At 39.2% G+C, this 25,169-nt stretch overlaps 1 protein-coding gene across 4 annotated transcripts in view; it reads left to right on the forward strand.

The window, feature by feature from the left end:
- Window positions 1-211: 211 nt before the first annotated feature.
- The window catches only part of FNDC3A (fibronectin type III domain containing 3A), a 112,072-nt gene continuing 87,114 nt past the window's right edge, over window positions 212-25,169 (forward strand). Inside the window, exons 1-2 of one of the 4 annotated variants that reach the window (XM_030272703.4) lie at window positions 212-349; window positions 17,296-17,424. In XM_030272703.4, the coding sequence (XP_030128563.4) occupies window positions 17,323-17,424 (102 nt within the window). In that variant the 5' untranslated portion in view covers window positions 212-349; window positions 17,296-17,322. Of the gene's footprint in view, window positions 350-371; window positions 504-17,291; window positions 17,425-25,169 lie in introns of those variants that run through there. The other 3 variants (XM_030272697.4, XM_030272725.4, XM_030272743.4) reach the window with 3 other exon arrangements.

Consider the following 25,169-nt stretch of genomic DNA (forward strand, 5'->3'; position numbering starts at 1 on the left):
AGCCCCGAGCCCACAGACCCCACGGCCCCTTCCCGCCCCCCGCCAGCCACGCCCCCACAGGCCACGCCCCCATCGCGCCCAGCCACGCCCACACACATTGACCCCGCCCCCTCCGGCCGACGCCCCCGCCCTCCCGCACGGGAGCGCACCGCGCAGGCGCACTGCGCGCCAGAGCCAACTGCCCCCTCGCGGCCCCCCAGCCCTCCCCAAAGATGGCGGCCGCGCGCCGCCAGGCGAGGCGGCGGGTAGCGCTGCGGCGGCGGGGCGGGGGCGGCGGCGGGAGTGGAGGGCAGTGACAGCTGCCGGGAGGGCAGGCGGAGGCGGCGGAGCGCCGGCGGCCGGAGGGCAGGTACCTCGAGTGGGCGGGCCAAGGGGTGGGGGAAGCGCCGCCCCTGCCCGAGCTGCGCCATCGGGAACTCCCCCTGGCGCTCCCCGCCTCGGCGCCGCTGCCCGCTGGCGGCGGAGCGCGGACCGTTAGCCGGGAGAGCCGCGGGGCCATGGCGGTGAGTAGGCGCTGGTGGCGAACGGCCGCCTTCCCCTCCGCGGGGCGGCCGGAGGGGTGCGAGGGGACGGGGGCGGCGCCGCTGCCTGCCCCGGTGCCTGAGGAGCGGCGCTCCCCGCCGGGGAGGACCGGGAGCCGGCGCCTCCGACAGAGCCCCGCGAAAGAAACTTTGTGTCTCCCTCCCCTCGGTCGGTCGGAGGTGCCTCTGCCGGCCGGGGCGCGGGGATCCGCCCGCTGTCAGCGCCGGGCTGCGGCGCGGCGGCCGCGGGAGGAGCCGGTGGTTGAGCCGGAGAAAGAAGCAGATGCGGAGCGCGACCAGAACAGCTGAGCCGGCTGTGACAGGCGGGGAGGAGAAGGCTGTGGTGGTGCTCGACACCTCTTTCTCGCTGTTGATGTTGTTATTGTTGTTGTTGCCCTCCGCCTAAGCCGTAAAAGATTCCCTCATACGCCCAGCTAAGGGGATCGAGCGTCTCTCTGTAGATAAAAGTCTTCCCGAAAACACGGTAATCATCTTGCCAGAGGCATTATTCTTTCAGCCAGGTTTACTCTCGATTTCCCCCTCCCTGAATATCGCCCAGCCTAAACAGAAAGTTTTCGTTGCTTCAGGCAACTTAGAAAGTGAAACCAACTAAAAGCAAAAATGAAACTTTTCAGCTGATTTTTATTGTGCGAAGTAAAGAAATTAAGCGGCAGAAACAAGAGAAAATGTGTTTGGTAGGAGAAAATGTTATAAATGGCACCTCAAGACGTGTTAGTCATTTGTTTAACCCTGTCAAAGGCATTTTATTAGCCACCTTGCATGTCAAGTGTTATTCTAGAACATTTTGCATTACAAAGTAATTCCTGTGAAATGTTCTTTGGTTTTGGAATTTCAGTCTGCATTTGATCAAATACATACCTGATTAGAAATGCCTTAAATTTTCAAGGAGACTTAAAATCTCTAAATTTTTTGCTGCTGAGTACTTGGCAGCTTCTGTCTCAGAAGCTGTAGGACCCAGTCCTGCTAAGCTTTCTGCTTTTAAGAAGCTGTTTTGTTGTTATGGCAATGGGAAACTTTCTACTTTATACAGCGTAGAAATTTAACTGATGTGAATTTGCATCCGTAGATGTGTTTATTTTCTGTGTTGTGAAATAGTGTGAGTCACAGCAAACCAGTGGTCCTTAAAATTCAAAGAGGATGATCAGTTACATTTTTTCTGCCTCTTTTTTGTTTTTTAAGGAAATGGTCTCAAATAATTATGAAATTTAATCACATGATGAATGGGGAAGTAGCAAGCTGTCAGGTAGGGAGAGAGATGTACACACATGTGAAAGTCAGAGGTAGCTGAGTATCTCCAGCACACAATGTTGGCAAATTAGATAGAGTTCTCGACAGCTAGTGTTTCTGCTAAGCATGAGGGAGCAAGAAGGGTGCTGGTCAAGTTGGAAAACACATCTAATCTAGATTCACTCTGTACACAAGTCATCCTGACACGCATATACTGAATCTGGGAGTTGTTTATGCAAACCACACCAGAATGATTTTTCTGGTGACTTTGGGAGAGAAAGTTGATGTGCTTTATGAGTTCCACAGGGATGCTGGACACTGATTTTTAGCAGGTGAAGCCCGGGCTAAGAGAGACAGAGATTCTTGTCCTCAGAAAGGCCAGGATTCAGTGATCTGTTGCTTAGCTCACTTGGTCAGGGGGATGAGCAATCGGCTTTGAGCAGAGTCACATGCTGACTACTGTAGATGATAATATTAAAACAGAATTAGGTGAGTGTCTTGGGTTTTTCTCAGGGCAAATGGAGCTGTTCTGAGGCTTTTTACTGTATGACAAGCTCTGGGTGTATGAGTTTCATGAGGGTCAGGTCATTACTCTGAGCATTAGTTACCCAATTTCAGTCCATTAATGAGATTTCTACCTTTTTCAAGTTGGACTTTCTACTAGTTTGTGAACTTAGAACTCAAAAGCTTTAGATTTTTAGAGGCAGTGATGTAATGGAGCTGCAGAAACTTGGATTATGATTTGGGCTAGTAACTCATTTGCTTTGGGCTGTGAGTCCTGTAGATCTTGGGATGCTTTTCATTGTTAATCTTTGCCTCATGGCCATTTGATTTTATGTGAACTGGACCTCCATTGGCTAACTCAGTGTTATTCTGATGATCATTTTGGCTGAAGATCTCAAAGAGATTCTTTAGAATTGTTATTGCAGCGTTAACTGCTTAATTGAACATATTTCTGCAGTGTTCTGTCTTAGGACTTGAGAAAAACTCTTAAAGCCTGACTTGATGAGAGGTTCAATTTTTCATCCTTGTCAGTACTTTCTCCTAGATGGTTTTAACATCTAAATACTTTTAGACAATGCCGCAATTTCCCTTGCTGGCAGGTCACTTCTGCAATAGTGTATGCTGTTGTACATGTGTTGGTCTCTAGAAATACTGAATGCTGGGTAGGTGTTGTGTGCTGCTGTTCTGATTGTCTGTTGATGGCTCTGTCAGTGGCCAATCCTGTAACCCAGCCCCGTCCCCCTCTTTGGGTTGAACTGGCAAACATGCAGTCTTGTTCCTTCCCATACAGACAGATACCAGAGAAGACAGTTTTTGTGAGGATGCAAGCCTACTTTCTAGACAGTGTTGTCTGCATCCATTGGTGTTCCTTGTCAGTGCCTTCTGGAACCTCAGGAATTCTTATCTTCTTCTAGCAACTTTGTATTTTTTTTCATCTCCACTGTCTAATTGTTGTGGGATTTCTACTTCAATCTCTGCTAGAATGTCTACAGGTAGTGTCATGTTACATCAGTGCATCAGTTATCTATAATAATAATTGGATTTTCTCTGTTACGGGTGTCAATAACACTTCTATATTTTATCATTGATTTCTTCAAGACTGTTGGCTTGGGGAAATTCCCAGACAATTTGTAGTAAAATTCAACTTCACTGCAATTTATAGAGTGCATGAGTTAAATGGAGAGCTGATGTTCTTCCTGTAGGACCAGGTCTCAGTAAAAATGGATTTGACTTGGACTGTCAAGTCTTTAGTTTAACTAAAAGATACTGTCTGTATCTCAGGAAAGCAATAACAGTTTGGAATGAATACACTGCTTTTTCTGTTCAGCAAACATGAACAATGTTTATTTTGCTCATGGGGCCAATGTTTCCTGAGCTACAGAAAAGACTGTTTTTTTTGCTTGTTCTTTGCCATATACAGTAAACTTTGAGCTTCCTTAATGCTGATGTTCACTTGATGTTAATAAAAAAACACTATCAGCCTTTTTCTTAATCTTCTATTCATGAAGTTTAATGGTTGTGTTTATGTCCAGTGGTATTTTGGACTGTCATCCTCAGGTCTGTATTTTGTAGGGCTGATGAGATAGCAGGATGTTTAGGAAATGTCTGTAACACATAATACTATTATGTGTTTCTTGTAGGTTGTCATCTTTAATTGTTCCAATTAATTTACATTTGGTTTCAGATGGAACAAGTATTTTTGAAGTGGTTTTGTTTGCCCCCCAGGAATCTGGTCCTATTCCAGCTGCTGACACACTCTTGAGCCTGTAGCCACTGAAAATCTGCAGACTTTTTGCTAACCTGTCATGGATGACTTTAATGAAATGTAAATTCAAATAGCATTTGCTATGCTCTTTTGTCAATAATGAAATAGAATTTTTAGCTCTTCCTTTCATGGTGGATTCTTGATATACTCACTTGTTAGGTTATGCATCTTTTCTTGGTTGTATTGATAATCCGTTTTGGTTACAACACATACTGCAGAAACTGTTGGTCTTCACTTTGATGGCACAGTTGTGTATAGCACTGTGTTATTACTCTTCTTTAATGTACTGTTTTAGAAAGCTTTTGTATTCAGAATTGCAGTAGCTCAAGAATGAAATATCCTTTTATTTTCTAAATACTTCATTAAAACTTCAGCACCATGCTCATTTGTGATGTCTTCACAGCACATTTAAAACTGAGTTAGATTGGACCTGCTTAGCCCTCTTTTTTCATGGCTCCAAGAAACCTTTCACTGTTTATGTCTAGGCAAGCACATTTGTTGGCCTCAGTCTCATCGGACCTACCAATATAGCTTGTTCTTAACTGATTTATATTTTTGTTTCTCTTTAAGTTTTTACTTTTTTAGGATATGTGGACCTTCTGCTCATGCTGTTCTGCAGTCAAAACATCACTTAGGCTGACATTGGTATCCTCTCTTTTGGTTTAGTACCTCAGGTATCAAACACCACCCCAACACCAGTCCACAGAAATTAATCAGGAGTAGTGAATATGCCTATGGTGTACCTCCTCCCCAGTTTTGCTGCCAGAGTTGTTCCAAGGCATTTAGGACACATGAGAAGACACACTGCAAAATTCTGCATTTATAGACAGTAGAAAATATTTTACCTTACTATATACTGAATGGTTGGGGCATAACAAGTTGTCAAAAATTAAATTATCTACATGTTTGCAATCCCAGTTTGACCAGTAGAGGTAATTTTTATTAGCCATTAATAAGAGGAGCATGGCACTTTCTTAAGATGTAATAAATGTCTTCAGCAAGGTCCAAAAGTATTTATACTGTGACAAGTATGGATGGGCAGTAACTTTATTCTGTAACTGGAAGTGAAGAGGAATATGCAGGGCATGAATGTAAACTTTACCTTCTGCATAACAGTTCTTTTTGAATCTGCTTTGGTTTTTTTGTACCTTGGTTGAATTTAAATCTGTGAAGCTCAGTTCTTAGTTGCTTTTGATTCTGAATAACTTAAAGTGAAAAAGGACTTAGCAAATCTTGAGCTTTACTGTTACCAGCAGTAAAAAGTAAAAAACTGTGTAGTTCACAAGTGTAAATACTCCCTTGTAAATGGGGTTGAGTTTCCCCAGTGTATAGACCCAATGTCTGTGGCATACAGGATCCTACAAACATGGGCGTGGGCTGCTGCCCAGCTGTTGTCCTATTTCCCCTCACTAACATAGCATGCTCCATACCAGGTCTTACTCCTTTGACTGTAAAACAAATCCGTCTTCTCCAAGTTCCAGATTTTAAACTGCAAGGTTTTGGGTTTTTGTAGTTTGTTGTTATTTTAACTGGAAGAATTGTATCTACTAGATGACTTCACAGAAGGAAATGGAGACCACAGAATAGCAAGTCGAGTAATTTTTCTTTGGCAGAAGAACACATTTTAGGCAGGGATAGCAAATCAAGTAGTAATGGTCTGCAAAAAGTGTGCAAGTAGCTGGAAACTAATCTGTAAGCAGAAATTGAATGAATAAGAAGCTTCAGCACAAACTTTGGTGACTTGCAATGTCTTGGCAATGAGGGACTATAACTATGTAGTAATATTTCAAAATACTTATTGATAGACTGTTAGGGGACTTTCTACAGTAAGAATAAATGTCATAAAACACAAGAGTTACTATGCCTTTGCAAATCCTGTAGAGTCTATTAAAAATGTAAATTGGAAGGATGACACCGTAAGACAAGTATTTACCCATTTAGTCTAGTATGAAAGTGGATTGAAGATATTGAAATGAAGAACTAAGGAGTTAGGACTAAAAAAAGGCTGTGGAAGTAAGCAGTGACTATTGGCAATGATTAATCGTAGATGCAGGAGAAATGTATTTTGTTTACATTTGTTCAGGCTTGCTAATAACTTGACTGCCCCCATTTAAGAATATTCTTTTATCTGTACATTCCGCTCAGTGGCGGCATTTCAATGGTGAGGGTAAGTTACCATAAATAAAGTAACGGATCTTAAAAGTACCCCAGTGCATTTAAGTATGTACATCATGGCGATATGGCTCAAAACAAATCAGTTTCTGACTTTGTGACTGTATTGTTGGTAACAAATTGACAGCTCTTCAGTGTTGCAACTTCATATGTAAAAGAGGAAGCTAAGAGCAGCTTTGTTCTCTTGGCTTGATTGAGCAATCAAACTAGTTGGTCCCATGGTGTTTTGATTAACTAAAACTTTTATAGGAGGATGGTGGGGAACTTAGGAGAAAGGATTGCTAATATCACCTGAGAAACCTGCTCTCGTTTTGCTGGTCTTCCCCTTCAGTGGTTGCAGATACTCCTGCATTGGAGAACTCTTGAATGAGTAGCACATTTGGACTTCAAAAGTTGCATTCAGTTGAGATCCTGATTGACTGTTCTGCTTTTGGGGTACAAGCATTTCCTCTCTGTTTATTCTTGTGTATTTGCACATATTGTGTGTAAAGTCAGTCAGGAAGCTTCTGTGTTAAAACTGACCAATTCTTATATGATTAATTTTAAACTGCATCTGTCCTACACTTTAACTCACTTTATTGACCAGCTGCTTGCAGTGGTGCAAATGGGATCTGCTAGTATGATTTAGCAGAAGTGACTTTGAGGAGTTTAAATTCTTGATAATAGCACACCCTTCAAATGTGATTGTTAGGCCTCAAAAGACCTTTTGAGACTTTTTTTGGTGAATTTTTACTCTTGGGAAGTAGTTTTCATATATCTGCCTTTATCATGTTCTGTTGTTGTCCTGGTCCTTATGGGAGCAGAGATGTACAGCTTTTCCAAAATAATCAGTGGAGAAAAATTTCAAAGTCTCTTAGACTTGTAGGCTCGTTGAACCTACATCACCTTACATTTGGATAGCAGAATTTTCATTTTTCAGAATAAGCAGGAAAAAGCTGTTTCATAAGAGTTCTTTAAAAGCTGCTCATTCTGCTTGAGTCATGCACTCTTTGTAGCTCCAACACCAGCAGTTGTCTCTGCAATAAATTTATCTCACTGACCAGTTACAGGTCATATTATTTTATTAATAAAAATATATCCATGTTTTTAGTTTGCCTTAAAGGTATCATATGAAAAATTATTTTGGAAATTTCTCGTGGCTACTCACAGCTTCTGAGAAAACGGAGTCAGTGACAAATGAGGAAGTAGCTTGATTCTTGGCATTGAATTTGCTTGTTTTCTCAGAAACTAAGCATGTTGTTAAACACAAATGAAGGCAAAAGTAACAGTTAAATGGGAAAGGCCAAGTTGGTTTTGAAGCCATGTGATTTTCAGAAAACAAACTGAAGGAAATCCAATCCTGGCAGAAGCTTAGAAGAATATAATTTTACTGGTATAAAAGTAAAACTAGGAGGATTTAAGGAAATTCTTGAGAGTTACGAGAGTGTAAAACAAAACATAGTTTAGATCAGTGTGGCATAAATAAAGTGGAATTGCATTGCGGATTTTTTACAAGTGGTGCAAAAAATACAGTATGCAGTTCATTCTCCTCATTTCTTTTTGGGGATGATTTCCATGAGTATCTAAATGGAAGGTGTACTCCAGGACAAAGGAGATCACAGTATTGCATCCTGTCTGTGTCACTGCATTGGATTAATGTGCCTGCTAAAAACTAGGTATAGGTTTGCACCTGGCTACTGACAGTTTGCTCTCTGATTGTAAAATGCATGCTGTCAAAGTAGTTCCAAATAAAATTAACAGATAATTCCAATTTATGTTAGGTTTGCACTTACCCTTTACTAAAAGCTTAGAAGGTATAAGAGGGACAGGCAGAGAGGTGGGAAGTACTGAATTCTTCATTGGGCAACAGCATTCAATTTACATGTACTTCATCCAGATAAGGATGTAGATGTTTTTTAAATAACATAATAATACCAACAACAATTTAAAACCAGAATGTGGTGTTTTGAGGTAGTTTCGGTTGCACTGGTCTTGCTGTGCACAGTCAAGCGTTCAGCACTTGTGCTGGGCAAGCTGAGCTAGTAAGTGTCCATGAACATATTGTGCCTTTATGGATGACTGGTTTATAACTGTCTAGCTTTTCCTCTATGTGGTCCTCACCTTCAAAAGTTTCGTTTCCTACATCAGCTACTATTAAAAACTTAGCCTTTTTGGCTCAGATTCAAAAACTGCTGGCATATGAATACAAATGCATTAAACTTGAACAGCTGGGGTATTTCCAATTATCTACTATGCATTCTTGTATAGGTTATAGTACCCATGGCATGAATGCATGAACTGCATTTGAAGCTGCTCCTAAATCATTGTGGTTTATAGTCTGGAGTATGAAGGTAACCTGGCATAAGTATTAATTTACTATAGCACACCAAGCTCCTACAGTGCTTAGGTTTGCTGTTGTGGGGCTTGACCATTCTTGCTCTGAGTAGATTCAGGTGGTGACTATTGGGCATGAGTCAGATCTGGTAACTGTTTGCCTGTTGACCTGCACTTGCATTTCCTCAGCAGTCAGGGTTTCCTTCACAAGAGTACTGCATTAATTTTACAACCTTTTAGTGTTCATCTTTTGGTAGTAACATAGTATGAACAGAGTTGTGAATCATGTTTCTCAGACTTTGAGAATTATGTTGAGTGAGTGTCTGTGACAATACTTGAAGTATTTCCATATTGATGGTAGATGTTGTAGATTTTTTTTTAATAGGAACTTCCAGTGCTTATTAAAGCCTTTAGCATATCTTCACTGTTAAGTGACTGGCAGACTTTGACTTTTTTGATTTACTTCATAAAGCAATACTATTTTTATAATTTTCCTGTATTACCTATCTGTGATTTTAGTATTATGACCAGCACTGAGGGGAATAGCCATTTCACTTTCACTGTACTTAAAAGGAGGTTAAAAAATTAGTGAAAGAGAAATGTTCCCCACAACACCCTTCTTCTAACAAAAAATAACCCTTCTTTGTTGTGATGGAAAGTATTTTATCAAGTGTCCCAGGAAAACATTTCTGAAACAGGAAAAATACTTTATCAGGAAGAAAGTGTATATTTTCAATAAAATTGCATATTAATTGAAATATTTAGTTCAGAACTTGAAAAGTTGGTGTACTGTAATTGCCACGTCTAAAATTCTTTGACTGGAAAATGTGGTAAATGTACAGGGAGGGAGAGAAATTAAAATCCTTCTGCTCAGTTCTGATTCTTAAAACCAAACACAAAACTCTTCAGCATGCTTCATAACTTTAATAGCTCAGCTACAACCTTATGGATCTCTGGGTAATTATATTCTAATACATTTCTACACCAGCTGCACCACTCTATCTGAGCTTTTTCCAGTAGTGCATTAAGTGATATTGCCAACATCTGTTGTATTATATTTGTTCTTTCCTCTTCACCCTAGGGCTGCATTGGAATATTCTCAAATTTTCCTTATTTTAGCATATTTGTACATCTTGGGCACTTATATTTGTCCACTCTTGTCTCATAAATTCTGAACTGGATGGCCGATTTGACAGATTGGAAGGAATTGGCTTTTTTGCTTCAGCCATTTGAAAGATGTTTGTTTTTCAAGTACATCTGCTGTCCCTATGTTGGAGAAGGCAGAATCAGAGCATTTAATGCATTAGGATTGGGTGATGGTTTTATGGTTTTTTAGGTTCTGTCAATTCATTCTTTGGTCTTTGGCGAAACCTAAGTGTTGTCTCCTATTCAGAGAAGCTTTTATTTCTTACTGGAAGTTATCTGGACTGGAGGATGGGCCTTGCCTGTGGTTCCTTGGCGACTGTAGCTGCATGACGACCCAGGTGAAGAAGGAATGCACACCTGCTCTGCTGTGCTGAACCTGCTGGGAAAACACACCTTATGGCAACCTGGAATTGGTGGCTGTAATATGATACTGCTTGGAGCATGCATGAAACTGCAGTACTGACAAAGAAATTGTGGAAAAGCCCCGAGTTTATTACTTCTTGTGTAAGAGCAATATGCAGTTTGGAAACATTTAGTATTGATTTTATTAAGCCAGTTTCTTAACACTGCACCCTTTCGTGTTAGTGCTTTTGTCTTGTCCCTGCTTAAACTTCTGTCCTTGTGTAGAATTCACAGCTGTTCTGAACAGCTTTCTGGAATAATAAAAGTTTGTGTCTGTTGTTCCCCAGATTTGACAGAATTAGGATGTGAAAGAGTGTGAAGTTGCTGTAGGCATTGTGGTGATACGTAGGTAGGTAGTAGAGAAGCAGTATTCTGTAAATCATAAAAACTGAGGGAAAAAAACAGCAATGCAAGTTTCTCCTTCAGTAGGCACTAGTGATACCACTGTGGAGAGTAGCCTTATAAGTCTTTTAGTTGAGAATATATCAATTAATTATATTTTGTATTAAACTCAATAACCAGAAGCAGTGAATCTCTAGGAAATTAGTGGTCCATATGTTTTTTTTGTACACAGCACTGTTACGAGCTATAACTACATTTATCATGGTAGTGCTTGTATCCCAGCTGAACTGGAAAGCCTGTTTGTGTAGGATGTTCATGTGAAAGTATAACTTTTTAATTCTTAACTTTCTTCTAATGCAGCCTTCCTCTTTTAGGAGAAAGCACGGATTGTAAAGCAGTTCTGTTATGGACAGAGTTATGTGTTTGTCTTCCAAAGTTTGAGACTTAGCTAGTTTGAGTTTTGATTAGCATTGTCATTGTTGCTTTGAAATTTGAATTGAGAATTTGATAGCTTTTAAGAGCTTGGAGGCAAGCTATGGTCCTCTCTCTGGGTTCTCGTCTATTGCAAACCATTCAAATTTGGCATTATGTGTTGTATTTTGTTTGACTAATATTCTGGAATTCATAGAAGAATTCTGCTTGACAGGGTCTTCGGAGATTGCCTTCTTCAGCCCTTTGTTAGGACCTTACATGGTCAGGTTTTGATTTTCTACCACACTGGTTTCCAAATTTTTTGGTCAAGTGCCCCATAAGTAAAGAATGTATTAAGCATGCATCTCCAATATATATAATCTTTTAAATTATATGCAATATGCTACTTTATTGATATATGTATGCTATAAAGCATATGCAAAAGAAAAATAAAAAAGATAGAGATGAAAACGAATATTTAAAACAGGTTTTTTTTCAGTGACAAAATATAGTTTCTTCTCACACACCAAGAGTTTGACTTTGCTGGGGTGTGTTTACCGCTCTTTGGAGACTACTGATCTACAGGATTAAGAATTTTGCAGCCTCTCAGGGCAAGGTATGCCAGTGCTACAACACACTGATTATCAAGATACCTTTTTTTTTTAATATTTATGGACAGACAATTTCCAGTGGTGCAGTGCATGCCCATCACAAAATCATAAAATATGGTGAGTTGGAAGGGACCTCATGATCATAGAGTCCAACTCCTGGCACTGCCCAGCACACCCCAGGAGTCACACTTTGTGTCTGAGAGCATTGTCCAAACACTTATGCTTTTGCAGCATGCCTCCGGGAAGAGTTTGATTTAAGGTTCTGTGCCAGCATCTTTCAGGTAGTGGTATCCAGCTAGCAGGTGACCCTTGGCTACTCTAGTGCTCTCAACTTCTCCTTGTGTTTCATGGGTCTAAGCCCAGGAACAGTTTTTGTGGCATCTGTCTTCTACTGGGAGGAGGAGGAGGTGGCTGAGAAGAGAAAATCGAACTTGGTATTCCAGATTCCAGCTTATTACCACTGAATAGCAGGGAATAATCACTCTCCTCAGCCCATTGGCTGTACTTCTCTGCTAATACAGCCTCGTATGCCTTCATTGCTATAGGACATGTGCTGCTGACTCATGTTGTTTTACCTTGGTGATCCAGCTGATACAATGCTGATGTGTTTTTCAGAGACTGTCCCTAAGATCAGCTGCTAGTCTCTTGGAGAAATGCTGATCCTTTGCATATGCAGAGGAAATGCACTGAATGCACTGCCCAATGATCTCAGCCTTACAACACTGCTTAACCCTTAGTGAACAACTGACAGAGTAAAAAGCAGTGTTGTACTGTGCTTTACGATTTGAGGGTAATGCCACAGAAACAATAATGGACCAAATCTGAAGGCATTTAAGGATTGAGTTAAATTGTTGTTATAGTTCAGGAAGGCAAATTTGCTTACTGAACTATGGAGTAGAACAGAGTGAGCTTTAACATCATTTAGCCTTTTGCCTAGTTAGTATAATTAATTCCTTAAAGGTTCCTCAGGCATAAGTCCTGGAGTCTAAACAAATCACATCCAGTAAATTTAGATACCCTTACTTTCTTTCAGCTTTGATAGGCTTCAGAAAACTCTTTCAGGGTATTTTCAAATAGCAGTTCAGGTGGGGGTGGTGGGCAATAGGTAGTTTGCAATGTAAGTCTTGTACAAAGCATTAACTTACACAATTTGGTTGTAATCTCAAGAGACTGTGTACTTTCCTTGCATTGTAGAACAGACTCAGGACAGATTCAGTGTAGACTGAATTTGCAGTCCTGAATTGACTTTGAATGTCTGCTACTAGTTCAGCATATGTAGCAAGGCAAGAAATGAAATAGTTGTTCATGCAGCAATTGTTGCTGTGCATGAAACTGTAGATTTGTAAATAAGCATGCGTTTAATGCTCCACCAATAGCAAATTACTTCTCGGCTGCTTCTGTGCTTAGCAACTGAGAATTATCTCTCTGTTCATCTAATGTGTCCTCTTCTTTGTCTGGTCCCTTTTAATGTCCACAAGAATGGTGCAGTGAGTAGGCCTTAAAGAAATCCTTTGGTTCATCCTTCATGTTATTTTACGCCTTCTGAAGGCTGCTGCATCAAAGTTTTCAATGGTGCAGGAAATCTGACAATAGGCTAGTGAATTTTTTGTAGTGGTTCTGCAGGCTGAACCTTACCTGTTGTCCAAATGCAAGTGTTCTTCTGCCGTTTTCAATACCTCATCAAGTCCTGAGTATATCCAGAAACTAGATGGAGTTGGAGGACAGTTGCATCATCTGGGGCAGCTTTATGAGGATTAAGGCTGAAATTATGGTATGTACATACTCTGCTTTCAGTATTTTCAATAAGGAACAATATGTTCAAGAAGTTGTTGCTCACACTTGGAACAGTTAGCAGCAATTTCCAGTCAGAAAATTGGAGATAAAGCTTATGAAGTTATTCCAGTAGAGATGGTAGGTATTTGCAGCCAGAGGCAGGAAAAACGTCCTCCCCTCCATGTTGCTAAGGGAGGTAGACCTGTTGGTATAACTGATAAAGCCTTTTGGCAAGCTTGTGTTTGACTGTCCACTTGTATTATTCTCTTATTGTCAGAATCAACCCTTCACAGGATTGAGTTCATTCTTTTTAGTTTTAGAAAGAGCAGCTTTTCCTTTATGCATTAATACTTTTTGCTATGCCTAACTTTTTAAGCTATTCATGCCATTTTAGTGGACTGAAATGACTCAGTCTCTTATCATTGTCATTGCTTGTCATTTCCAGACTTCCTTTTGACTTCCTTTTTTTTTCATTTTTTCTGAGAGGCAAGTTAAAAATATATTTTGTAATGAGAAGCCAACGACTGATACCTTCCCCTCCTACTGGAAACTCATTCACGTGGCTCAACAACTCTGTATTTTCTGTTAATGTTTAAGAACTGTCCATTCAGCTTTAATCCATCTGTTCTGTTTTGCTATTGAAAAGAAATGCTCTCTAATGCCAAGTAAGATTTTAAGGTTGTTTTTCCAGTCCACTTATTAGTACCTTTTCCAGCAATATCCATCACAAGAAGGTTTGTATGAAGTTAATTGGACTAAGTTTTTTCAATCAATCTTAATTGTATTTTAGTTCTTTACAAATAACATCCAATGTTGGCCCAGATTATTGTTTGCTAACAGGACTAGATTGTCCCTTTTACAACACAGTATTTAATGGAAACTTCTACTTTTCTTCCAGACCTCTGAGACTTTCCTAGGATCCAAGTTATTTGCAAGTCTTTTTCAAAGGTCTAGGTAAATGTCTTCAAGAGGTCTTGAATGCAAGCTACTGGCATCGGCTGATCTAAAGGCTCTGTCTGCACACACTTGAGGTCCTTGCATTGAATGTGATATAATTTATAATTTATTTCCAAGATACGTTTATTGAGCACTTCTGTTTGTCTTGACGCCAACCTTTTGTCCAGTTTACAGTTTAGCTGACTTCTCCTACCACACATTCTGTCTTTTCAAATTGGTGTCTTTCTTTGTCCTCACAGAAAAAAAAAAAAAAAAAAAAAAAAAAAAAGCACCTACAGTGGGTGAACATACCACATCTTACTGTGCACTGACATGTATGGATTGCTGCCTCCCAACTACTGATGGGGGAAAGGCTTCTTTTGGTGAACGTGTGGTATAGACCCACACTGGTATGAAGTTTAAACCTTTAGTCTTCAAGACTAGTTCAGTGACATTGCAGAGAAATCTAATATTGTATTGTCAAAGAAACATTTTTTTTTTCTTAGATTGATTACGCAGTCTGACAGGGAGCACTTTTGTTATTGTTGTAGAGGGTGTCAGGAATAACATTCTACATAGTGCCTCCTGTCAGGGTTTATCAATGAGCAGTGTGCACTGTCTCCAGAATAAATCAAATGCTTGAATCCAGACATGGAATTTAGCTGTGTTCCAGTTAAGGCACTAAAGACTGGGTGCTGAAGATGGACTACCGACCTAAGCACTTGGGTGTCTGTGGGAACCTAATGTCATACAAATCAAATCATTAAACAGCTGTGCAGAAGAATGGAAAGCTGCCTTGAGGAAGGGAACCTGGGGATGCTGGTCAACAGCAGGTGAGCATGAGCCAGCATGTGCCCAGGTGGCCAAGAAGGCCAATGGCATCCTGGCCTGTGTCAGGAGTAGTGTGGCCAGCAGGATCAGGGCAAGGATTGTCCCCGTGTACATGGCACTGGTGAGGCCACACCTCAACCTTGTGTCCAGTTCTTGGTCCCTCACTACAAGGACTCTGAGGTGCTGGAGTGTGTCCAGAGAAGGGCGGGGAGCTGGGGAAGGGTCTGGAGCGCAAGTCTGGTGAGGGGCAGCTAAGAGAGCTGGGGGTGTTTAGTTTGGAGAAAATGAGGCTCAGGGGAACTGTATCATTCTCTACAACTGCCTGAAAGAAGAGTGGAGCCAGGTCAGTTTCTTCTCCCAGGTGACAAGTTATAGGACAAGAGGAAGTGTCCTCAGGCTGCATCAGGAGAAGTTTAGGCTGGACAGTAGGAAAAAATTCTGTGCAAGAGGCCTGTAGTGCTTTGTTAATGTGTGAGTCCTCTTCTACTGAGGGCACTCTGTTACAGATTTCAACCCACAGCAGAACTACAACATCCACCAAAGAGAGGCAAGCAAGTGAAAACAGCCCATTGGGTGGGATGAAGTTTTAGATGATGCTTTTGAGTAGTAAGCAGTACTGGCTAACCAAACATCTCTAGAGCTTGGTACTGAAGTTAGCATCATTAAGCTGACTTTATCACTCCTTCCATTTTATTGGGTATTTTTTTCATTTGAAGTTAATGCTGTAACTAGTAAATACCTCTGTTTATGAGCAGACAGTATATCTGAACTAGAAGTTTGGAAGTGTTCGTACGGAGTTTCAGTAGCCAGATGACATCAAGGCAAAACTTGTAAAAGCCTGTAACACTGCTGGCTGTCAGGCTGTATGACTCTAAAATTGTATTTACTTTTTTTTTTTACCAGGCTACTGTAAGTACTAGCTAAGAGAGGTGATTCTGCTTTAGATATAGCATACAAGCTTCTCACCCTTATCCTTACGTATGTGTTCGATGTAAAGCACTGTTTTCAGATGCAAAATGTGATTAACTTTTGGGAATTCTAAATGTGCCATTCACCCCTAGTGAATTCGTTCCATCTGTCTTTCTCTTTTGTTAAGAAATATCAGTTTCTCAATTCTTGTTGACCTAATTCTTTTTTTATTTCAAAAGCTAAGTGTACTACCTCTAGCTGAGATTGAGTTAAGACCACTACAGTAAACCAATGTAATTTAGTGGGTTTATTTGAAAACAAAATTAAATGCAATTTCAAAAGCATCTTCTTAGACTTGCAGTACTTATTTCCAGCATGGAAAAATTATAATCTTCAGCTTTTTCAGTCTTAATTCTCCTATCCAGTCTTCATATAACACTAAGATGCAAAATATCAGAAAACATGTTCCTTTTGACTTGCTAATATAATTGAAAGGAATGCTCGGCTGAATCCTGATTTCTGTAACCTTGTTATGTGATATTCCTCAGTTAAAGTGTATCCGTACTTTCATGGCCTCTTTCCTCTGTGGCTTTTTTTCTTGTTACCAAGTTTCTTGTAACTTTACAGTGTGTGCTAGTGAGGGCTTTTTTGTAGTATGGTTATGAGGATTACAATTGTGTGTGTGGCTGTTATCTCTTCCCTTCCTCCCCAAGTTTTAGCTGCTGAGTAAAGGGCTCCTGGTTATCAAAGTAACACAGCTTTATTTCTGGAGCTAATACATTTAAAAATGATGATATATCAGATTGTGCAGAAGATTTTTTTATTATTATTATTCATTTATTTGTGCCTCACTAGGACATTTCCTAGTAACAAGTTATCCCTAAAGTATTTATCCTTTATAATAATAGGAAAAGTGGGTTGATTATTAAAAAAGAACAAAAACTAAGTGTCCCTGTTAGTATATCTTGGTTTTTTACCAATCACATAAACAAGAACACTATACACATAGGTTCTAAAGCAAATGCGTTTTTTCTTCTTTTTTTTTTTTTTCTTTTTTCCTCCGTAGGCATTTTGTCAGCAGTGCCAGTCAGCTGAAACCTTGGATTGGTACAAAGTTTAAAGATTCAGGTTTGTTAGCTGCAGGGAAGTTATCTATCTTCTTCTGAGTTTCAGCCGCTAGAGGGGGTGTAAACCACCCTCTCTATATAACCAAGGCTCGTACTAGCTTTCAAAAACTCATCTTCAGGCTTGTGTGATTGCCGGTTGTTGTGGAAACGTACTTTCTTAAGGTGTCTAATTTAATAATCTTCTTTTTTTTTGTTGTTGTTATTTCTAAAGTGAGGCAAGTTTCAAGAATAATTATTCAGAAATATTGATATAGTTTAACCATCTGAGTAACTTTCCTTTGCAGGTGATCTTGTGAATTAGTGTCCCGTCAATGATGGCAGAACATCCACCATTACTGGATACCACTTCAATTATAAGTAGTGAAATCCCTCTTCTGACTTCCCCTATTGTTAGTGGGGATGGAGCACAACAGGTAAGGAAACTTCATTATGCATTTTTTTTCTTCCTTCCAACACATCACTGACATGTTGAAATTGTAAAAGATAGTAATGCTTCATCTGGAATATACTTTTGCAGCTTTAGGCATACACATATGTTAGAGATTGAGGTGAAGGCAGAACTGGTGCAGAAATAAGATTTGTAAGAAGTATGAAGCAGAAAACCTATGTTGTTGGAAGAACTTCTTCATGGAAGAATGGGACCAAACAGCTGCCAAGTTGTCAAGCCATGGTTGTGTCTTAGTTTGGAAGTTACATATTTAGATTACTGCATGATCTTCTTGAGGCGAATAAACCTTTCCCTATGTTAGAACATAGTAGCTGAGGCACAACATGTGCTAATAACTATGATCTCCAGATGGATACGTGCTTACAGCTGGGTAGTTTGAATGATGGGACATGCTTTTGTCTGTTAGTGTCTGCCTGGACACTTGTTGAATGTGTATTTCTCAATGGTAGTGCAACCATCTAGTGCATCAGCTTCTCCACTCAGATTTGTGTCACTTGTTCATGATGTGCTTTGTCCCACCATCCAGATCTTTAAAGAAGATTGTAGTCCTTGTCTGCCCCAGTGTCAGCCCCTGCAGTAGGTGACCAGTGGGTGACTGCCTGCTAGACTTTGCACTGCTGATTGCAACATTTCAAGACTGGTCCAGTTTTCAGTCTACCTTGGTGCCTGTGCTCTGTCTATGCTTCATCAGTTTCTGTGTTATTCAAAAGTGTCAAAAGCCTTTCTAAAGTCATGATAAACATTAGCTGTGCTCTCCCCTCATTCGCCAAACTAGCAATTTCACTGTAGAAGGCCATCCAGGCTTGTCTGGCATGATTTACCCTTTGAATCCATAGTGACTACCCCAAATCACCTTTTTGTCTTTAATGCATTTGGAAACGGCTTCTAGAAAGCTTTGTCCACTCAACTTCCCAGAGTTAAAGGTGATCTTGACCAGCTTCTAGCTCCCTGGGTCCTCTTCCTTGCATTTTTTGAAGATGGCACTGACATTTGCTTTTCTTCTAGTCCTTGGGAGCTTCCCCCATTTTCCATGACCTGTCAAACATAGTTGAGACTGAGTTACCTGCTCTGCCTTCCATAAACATAAGACTGTCAGGTTGTTCTGTCAAGCTTACACTGTTATCATGCAAGATTTTGAGTCATATGCGACTTTAAATGTTCTTTTGGATATATGTTTTCTTTAAAATGTTGTCTCTTTTCTCCTGCCAAGGAGGATTAAAACTGGAAAACAAGCAAAGTATTTCTTCAAAGAAATGAAGCTGTGGGAGTTTGTGTTAATCTTCTAATGGAAAAAAACAACATATATGCTGTTGTTGTCCTTTTTCATATAAAACAAAATGCATCTCATTAGGGCTACTGTCTAAAGTGGGACTGGTAGTAAACACGTGTATTTTAAAAAAGAGAATTTTCATTGGGCATTGGTCATCAATAAGGAAAATAATTTTCTTTTCTTTCCCCATTTCATAGTAACTGGCAGTTATGCACCACAATGTTGTCTCTTATTCTGTGTTTCAAAATGTTGAATGAAAGTTGCAACTTTTGTTCTCTGTCCTTCGCATCTGATACAAGATTCATGAAGAGTCAGCAAGTGCATTTGTTCAGTGGCAGGAAACTTTAGTGGAAACCCTTTTTTGCGTGTGGTGATTTAAAAGCCATCAGTTGGTTGAAAGTACTCTGTATATATGAAATATGGGAAGTCCAGAATTGCAGGGACTGTGTTGTGTGTCAAAGTTGCCCAGTTAAGGCTTAGGCTGCAGAAAGGTCAGGTGGTTGCTTATTTATTTATAACAGTCTTAAAATCATGTATCTTAAAATCATGTCACTTATTTATTTATAACAGTCTTAAAATCATGTATCATGTTTGTTTTATATGGTACTCATGAAAGGGATAGATACTGCATGTGAAAATACGATGTATTCAAGTACAAAACACTGTAGTGTTGAGTCTTTTTCATATTTTTAAAAAATATTTTAAACTTGAATAATGTTTAATTGTATTCCTTTGTTTTCCCTTGAACTTTGAAACTCTAAGAAGGAAGAAGACTTTTGCCTTTATGATGGAGTTACTATTTTTTTTTGAAGTCTTTTTACTTAGCTACAGTACACACATTTTGTAATGGTTACTTCCTTATGTATGAAAAGTACTTCTGCAGTTCCTTTCATAACAGCATTGGTGCTGGATTACATAAAATGTAACTTAACCTGTAGAGCTGGCAAAATTTGTGTTCCTGCAATCAAAATTCAGAGCAGTTTTGTCCATGTAAAGAAATGGATATTTTCTTCTATATTCATAGTGTAAAAGTTGGTCTGTAGCTGAACTAATTAGTTTTAGTCAGTCCTAACTGAAAAGGTATTGAAAGCCAGTAGAAAATTGGTTATTTAGGTATTTTGCTTCTGAAAACTAGTAGAAGATTCTTTATTTAATTATTTTGCTTCTGTGTTGGAATTTTCTATGTTAGACTAGCTAAATCTATACTAATCTTGAAAGGTTTTTTTCAGCTGTAAAACATCTGAGGATTTTTAAAATCAATTTACCCCCTCTTACATTTTACCAGAATTAACTCTTGTAATTATGGTGACTTAGATTGTTTATACGCATAACTGAGTTACTAGACAGATACAGATCATTCCGTACTTTTCTGGAACAGTTAATATCTTCAAGATAATCTATTTCAAATACTTGAGTTCTGCTAGCAGTGTAAATGTGAAATAGCAGTACAAATATTTGAACATGTTAAGATGAAAGGTCATATGCTTCAAACAGTGGAAGTATCTGATCAGGTTAAAGCTGCAACTTTCCACCATGTTTTAAAACAAAACAATCCACAAAGTTAGAGGAATGTGTGAGTGTTCAGTCAGAAAACATGGAGAACTTAAACTGTGTGGATGTTTGTATGTCACTCAGTGCTGTTGTGGGAGATTGCCTGGTTTTCTGTCCCACAGAACAAGGGACTACTATTAGTGTCATAGCACAAAACCAATGAAAAGAAAAAGCAAAGACCGAACCTGCTGGCTCCTCCTCCTCTGTTAAGCACAGAAGTACTGCTTGGTTTTGCACCTTCCTATCACTGTGTTCAGCATGAGAGGATAGTGTACTTCTTATGTCTTGATGGTGAGTAAGGTTGTAGATGGAGAATGAGCAGATCTGTAGGAGCTGATAGAAACCAAGTGAAACTGGGAAGACGTGGTATAAGGACAGAAGTGCTTGAGGGTTTTTCACACAAGGGTAACTAGTGCAGTGATGCTTTAGTGATTATTGCTGAGCCTGGACAGGAAGGATGTGCTTGACTATGTGAGTCCTGATTTGGTGGAAGGAGAGGAAAAGAAGAGGCAAGAGTTCAAAGTACTTTAACAAACTGGTGTTAAATTGTTTTGGAAAGTTGCTACAGCACCCAGTGCTATTCCAAAACAAATCAGTAAATTGTTGACACAAGAATGCAGCAGCTGTGGAGTTCTGGACCCGCACAGTACCTTCCCACTAAAGCTAGCAGTTGCAAAGTGAGACATTCCTGTATGACCTATGTGCCCTTTATTACCACAAAATATAGATAGTGCTCTCAAAGTAGCCCAGTACTTGTTAACCATTTCCTTTCCTCTGGGGAATGGGACAGTGTTTGATCTTTAACTGACTTTATTTCTTGGCAAGGTATAGGGGTAAAGTAACACTTCTAGCTTGGGAGTTTGAATGCTTATCCTCCAAATTTTATTGAGAAGTTTAGATGTTTGGTGAATTTTCCAAAAATCTCACTCTGTGTGTATACATGCGTAGTGTGTGTGTATATTGTGTTTGAGTTTAAGGAGGTATTTAACATAAAATCTACAAGTTAGTGTTCCTAAAACCAATTTCTTCTTTAAGTATTTAAACCTCTGATATTAAAGTTGTTATTACTAACTTGTCATAGGAGGATGCCTTCGGTCAGCAGAGTAATAGAGGGCTATAAAACAAATTAAGGAATCCCTTTTTTTGGCTTTCAGATTGTTTACATATGTGGCATTACAGCAAAATATAATGGTGAAGATGGTGTTGGGAAATATAAATCTAGACTAGATTGCTAAATGAGTTTCCTAGGTTTTTGTTCTGGCACTTCTGCTTCTGAAAGCCATATGGTACATTATCAAGTTCCAGCTTGCTTTGGTTTTGCCTTGCTGCTGAAAATCAAGCCTAGAACTGCAATATGTTTCATGATCTTTTTCCTCAACAAGAAAAAAAAATCCGTGATAAGCTGTTTAACAACATATAGTGTTATAACTGTTCTCACTTTCCATCACTTTCCATATTGTGCTCTTTTACTTTCTTTTATCTGTGCTTTGATTTCACAGAACACAGAGTATGTGCATGGCTGCTTCTGTCCTTTTTACCTTTTTTTTTTTCCTTGCACTTCCCCTTTGGCTCTATTGGATTAGCAGATATGTCTAATTTTGGAGGTTCATTGAAGTTTGTTTTAGTTGACAATTATTCTTCCATTCTTCAGTGACTTCATAGCACTGAAGTGCAGCAGAAGTGTGTTTATTGGAACCATTGGAACTCTCAGGCATGCAATGCTTCAGTGCCAGCTTATGGAACCTCATTATCAAGCTGTATTTTCCCCCAGGATTGGTTAGTACTTTTGTGTAGCAACCATCACTGTAAAATACATAATCAGACTTATATGAGACATTCCATAGACAGAAAAATCTTTTCAATTGAAGTTTTTAACTGATTGTTGGCTATGATTAAAAAAAAATAACGTCACAAAGAAAAGCTAAAAATACGTGAGTTTTGGTGACTCAGGGCTTCCTCTATCTGACATAATCATGTTTTTTAGTTAGGAAGGGTGAAGTTTTGTCTTAGTTAAGTGTAAGGGTTTGTTTTTTTTTTGCCTTAGAGATCAGAATTTTTTCCAGTTTATTTAAACTGTGTCCTTGATTGCAGGTGCATTGAAAACTTGCTTTAAATTTCCTAGAAGAAGCCATCATCCTCAGCAGAAAGTGAAGATTCAAAATTCTTTGATTTATAGTAATGTATGAATACGATGCTGCTTTTGTTGAGAAGAAAGGAGCACCAGATTTATTGCACAGTTGATACTAACATTCAGATATGTTTATTTTAATATTTTCTGTTTGAAAATAAATGTAGAAACAAGAGTGAAGGCTGTGTAGTTCATAGCCTTTTCTGTTTCTATTTGATATGAAAATTCATGGAATGAAGCATCCTCATAAAACTTTTCAGTAATTGTCCTTTCTCTCTAAAATTTCTGTTTTCATATGCATGATATGAATCCTAGATTAATTTTGGTCTCCATGCAGTGGATTCCTCCCAAGATACTTGAGGCATTCAGCCTCTGTTGAATTAATCTGTTCAGAAACTGACATTTGGGAGAATTGGATGACACATGAAAATTGAATTTGAAGTCAGTTAGTCACTGTAGGTTACTAATACAGTCAATGGGGAGAAATAAGCATGTCCAGAAGATGATGCCTTTCATGGTGTATGAAGGTGACTAAAGATCTGTTCTTTTTTGTTCTCTATCTTTTTTTATGAAGTGAGAAGTTGCAAATTGCCTGGAGCTATAAGCATTGAGGTAGCTTGGTTTTTCTGTGCAGTCTGTTGCAAATGGGTCTGATTGCTGAGTCTGTGTGCTCATCAATCAATAAGGTTTGGAAGGGTATAGTTATGCCTGAACAGTGTCCGGGACCCAGGCATGTCATCATCTCTCCCCTTCTCTGTGTTGTGGGATGCTTAATGCTGAGTAAGCCATGACATGATTGCCAGACTCAACGACCTATCCAGTCACCCCAAGTGCTTATCTATGTTTCCTCACATCTACTCTTAAAATACGTGAGAATTACACACCTGGCAAATAAGTTATCTGAGATACATCCTCTGCTAACTGAAACTTGTTTTTTCCCTAGGAAGCATTTCTTTACTGAGACAGTGGTCAAATGCTGGAACAGGCTTTCTAGAGTTGTGGCCGAAATCCCAAATCTTGTCAGTATTTGAGGAGACATTCGGACAACGCCCTTAACATGAACTTGGTCAGCCCTCAATCAGTTAGGCAGCTGGACTAGAGGATCATCATAGGTCCTTTCCAAGTAAAATAGTCTGTCGTATTCTGTTCCCTAGAGATTGAGACTTTGCCATAATTGGGTAGAGTCTATGAACCTGCTGTGTGTTACAGAATTATACACCTCATAGAGCAGCCAGAATGACATTCTCTAGAAACAGATAGACTCAGACTATAATTTACATACTATAGCAAAAAATGGCAGTCAGCTTTGTTTTTTCTCCCTGTCTTTACCTTGAATAAGAGGATAAAATACATGGGAAAGGATTGGAGTTGCAGACATTTCTTCCAACAAACCCTTGGTCCATTACTGACTAAGTCATTCCAATCTGATCTAATTGAGATGTATCTTTTAATTTCTCTTCAAGTTTGTATTGTTACAGTGTTTTAATATACAGTGATGCCCATATTTATGCAAAACTGGGTATATAGGGTACTTTTTCAGGGTAAAAAAGGCTTCTTTAGAAGTGATATTTAAATTTTTAATGTTTGATATTTTTTTAAGTAAATGCTATTTTTAATAACTAGAAAACACTGTTCTTCCTTTGGCACTTCCTTTTTTACTGTATTTAGAGTTAAAAAGTTAAACACATCCATCAGTCTTAAATATTATGGGCTTTTAACTTGCTATATCAGCAAACAGGAATCTAAGCTGTCAGAAGCAATGTTGGGAAATAAAGAATTCTCTTCTAGTCCATAATACATTTGGATTGTTGCAAATAGGCAGATATTTGCATCAGGGAAGATGCCTTGTGGGGGGACTAGCCCCTGTGAAGTATTAGCTGAAACCTTAGTTAGCCCTTGCTACCTGTTTGCTGTGCAGTGTGAGCTCTGTTTCTCACCCACTTCCGCTTAGTATTGTGAAGCTGAATTCATAGGGACTTCAAACAACAAATCATAAAATGAGAATGATCTGACTGAAGTATTACAGTTTTTATTTTTAGAGGTTGATGTGTCTAACCACTGGCAATGACCAGATGCCGCAGAAAGTTCCAGAGGTCAGTGACTGCCCCTAACACTGCTTTCTTCTAATTCCCTGTAAACATGGATTAGCTTAAGACTTTGAAGCCGAAATGTTTGTCTGTTGCATTATCCAGATTCCTTGAAACACTGCTGTTATCCTCATGTTTATACTTTTGCTGATTTAAAGATAGAATAGTAGTATTATTTTAAGTAGTAAATTTTGTGTGCGCTATCTGCTAACCACAGACTATGTCAATGCTGATGAGACAGATTGGGTTTGCTGTAAATGAGGCAAATAAAACTTTGCTTAGGCAAGCTGTGAGGCCTGAGAATGCAAAAGAGAGGAGACAAAGAAGAAACAAGTAGATCAAAGTTGTAATTATTTCTTAATACTAAAGAATGAGACAGACGTGTGGAATGTACACTGATTGGCATTGTTATGTGTGGACACTAACAAGTTTTGAACGTTTATCATTGACATTCAATGCAGAATTCAACATTTATCTTTTACTGGTCCTTCTCAAAAAACTTTTTATTTTTAAAAAACAAGTCTAGAAATCATCTTTGCCTTCCCTTCTCAGTGGTCAGCTTTTTCAGCTGATTATCTTCTACGTGAACAGAAGGGAGGAAAGCACAAGTACAGTAAAAATTTTAAAACTTTTCATAAATAAATTCATTTTCTAGGAAAAAAGGAATCACCGAT

Source organism: Taeniopygia guttata, chromosome 1, assembly GCF_048771995.1.
Source record: "Taeniopygia guttata chromosome 1, bTaeGut7.mat, whole genome shotgun sequence".
Lineage (NCBI taxonomy): Eukaryota > Metazoa > Chordata > Aves > Passeriformes > Estrildidae > Taeniopygia > Taeniopygia guttata.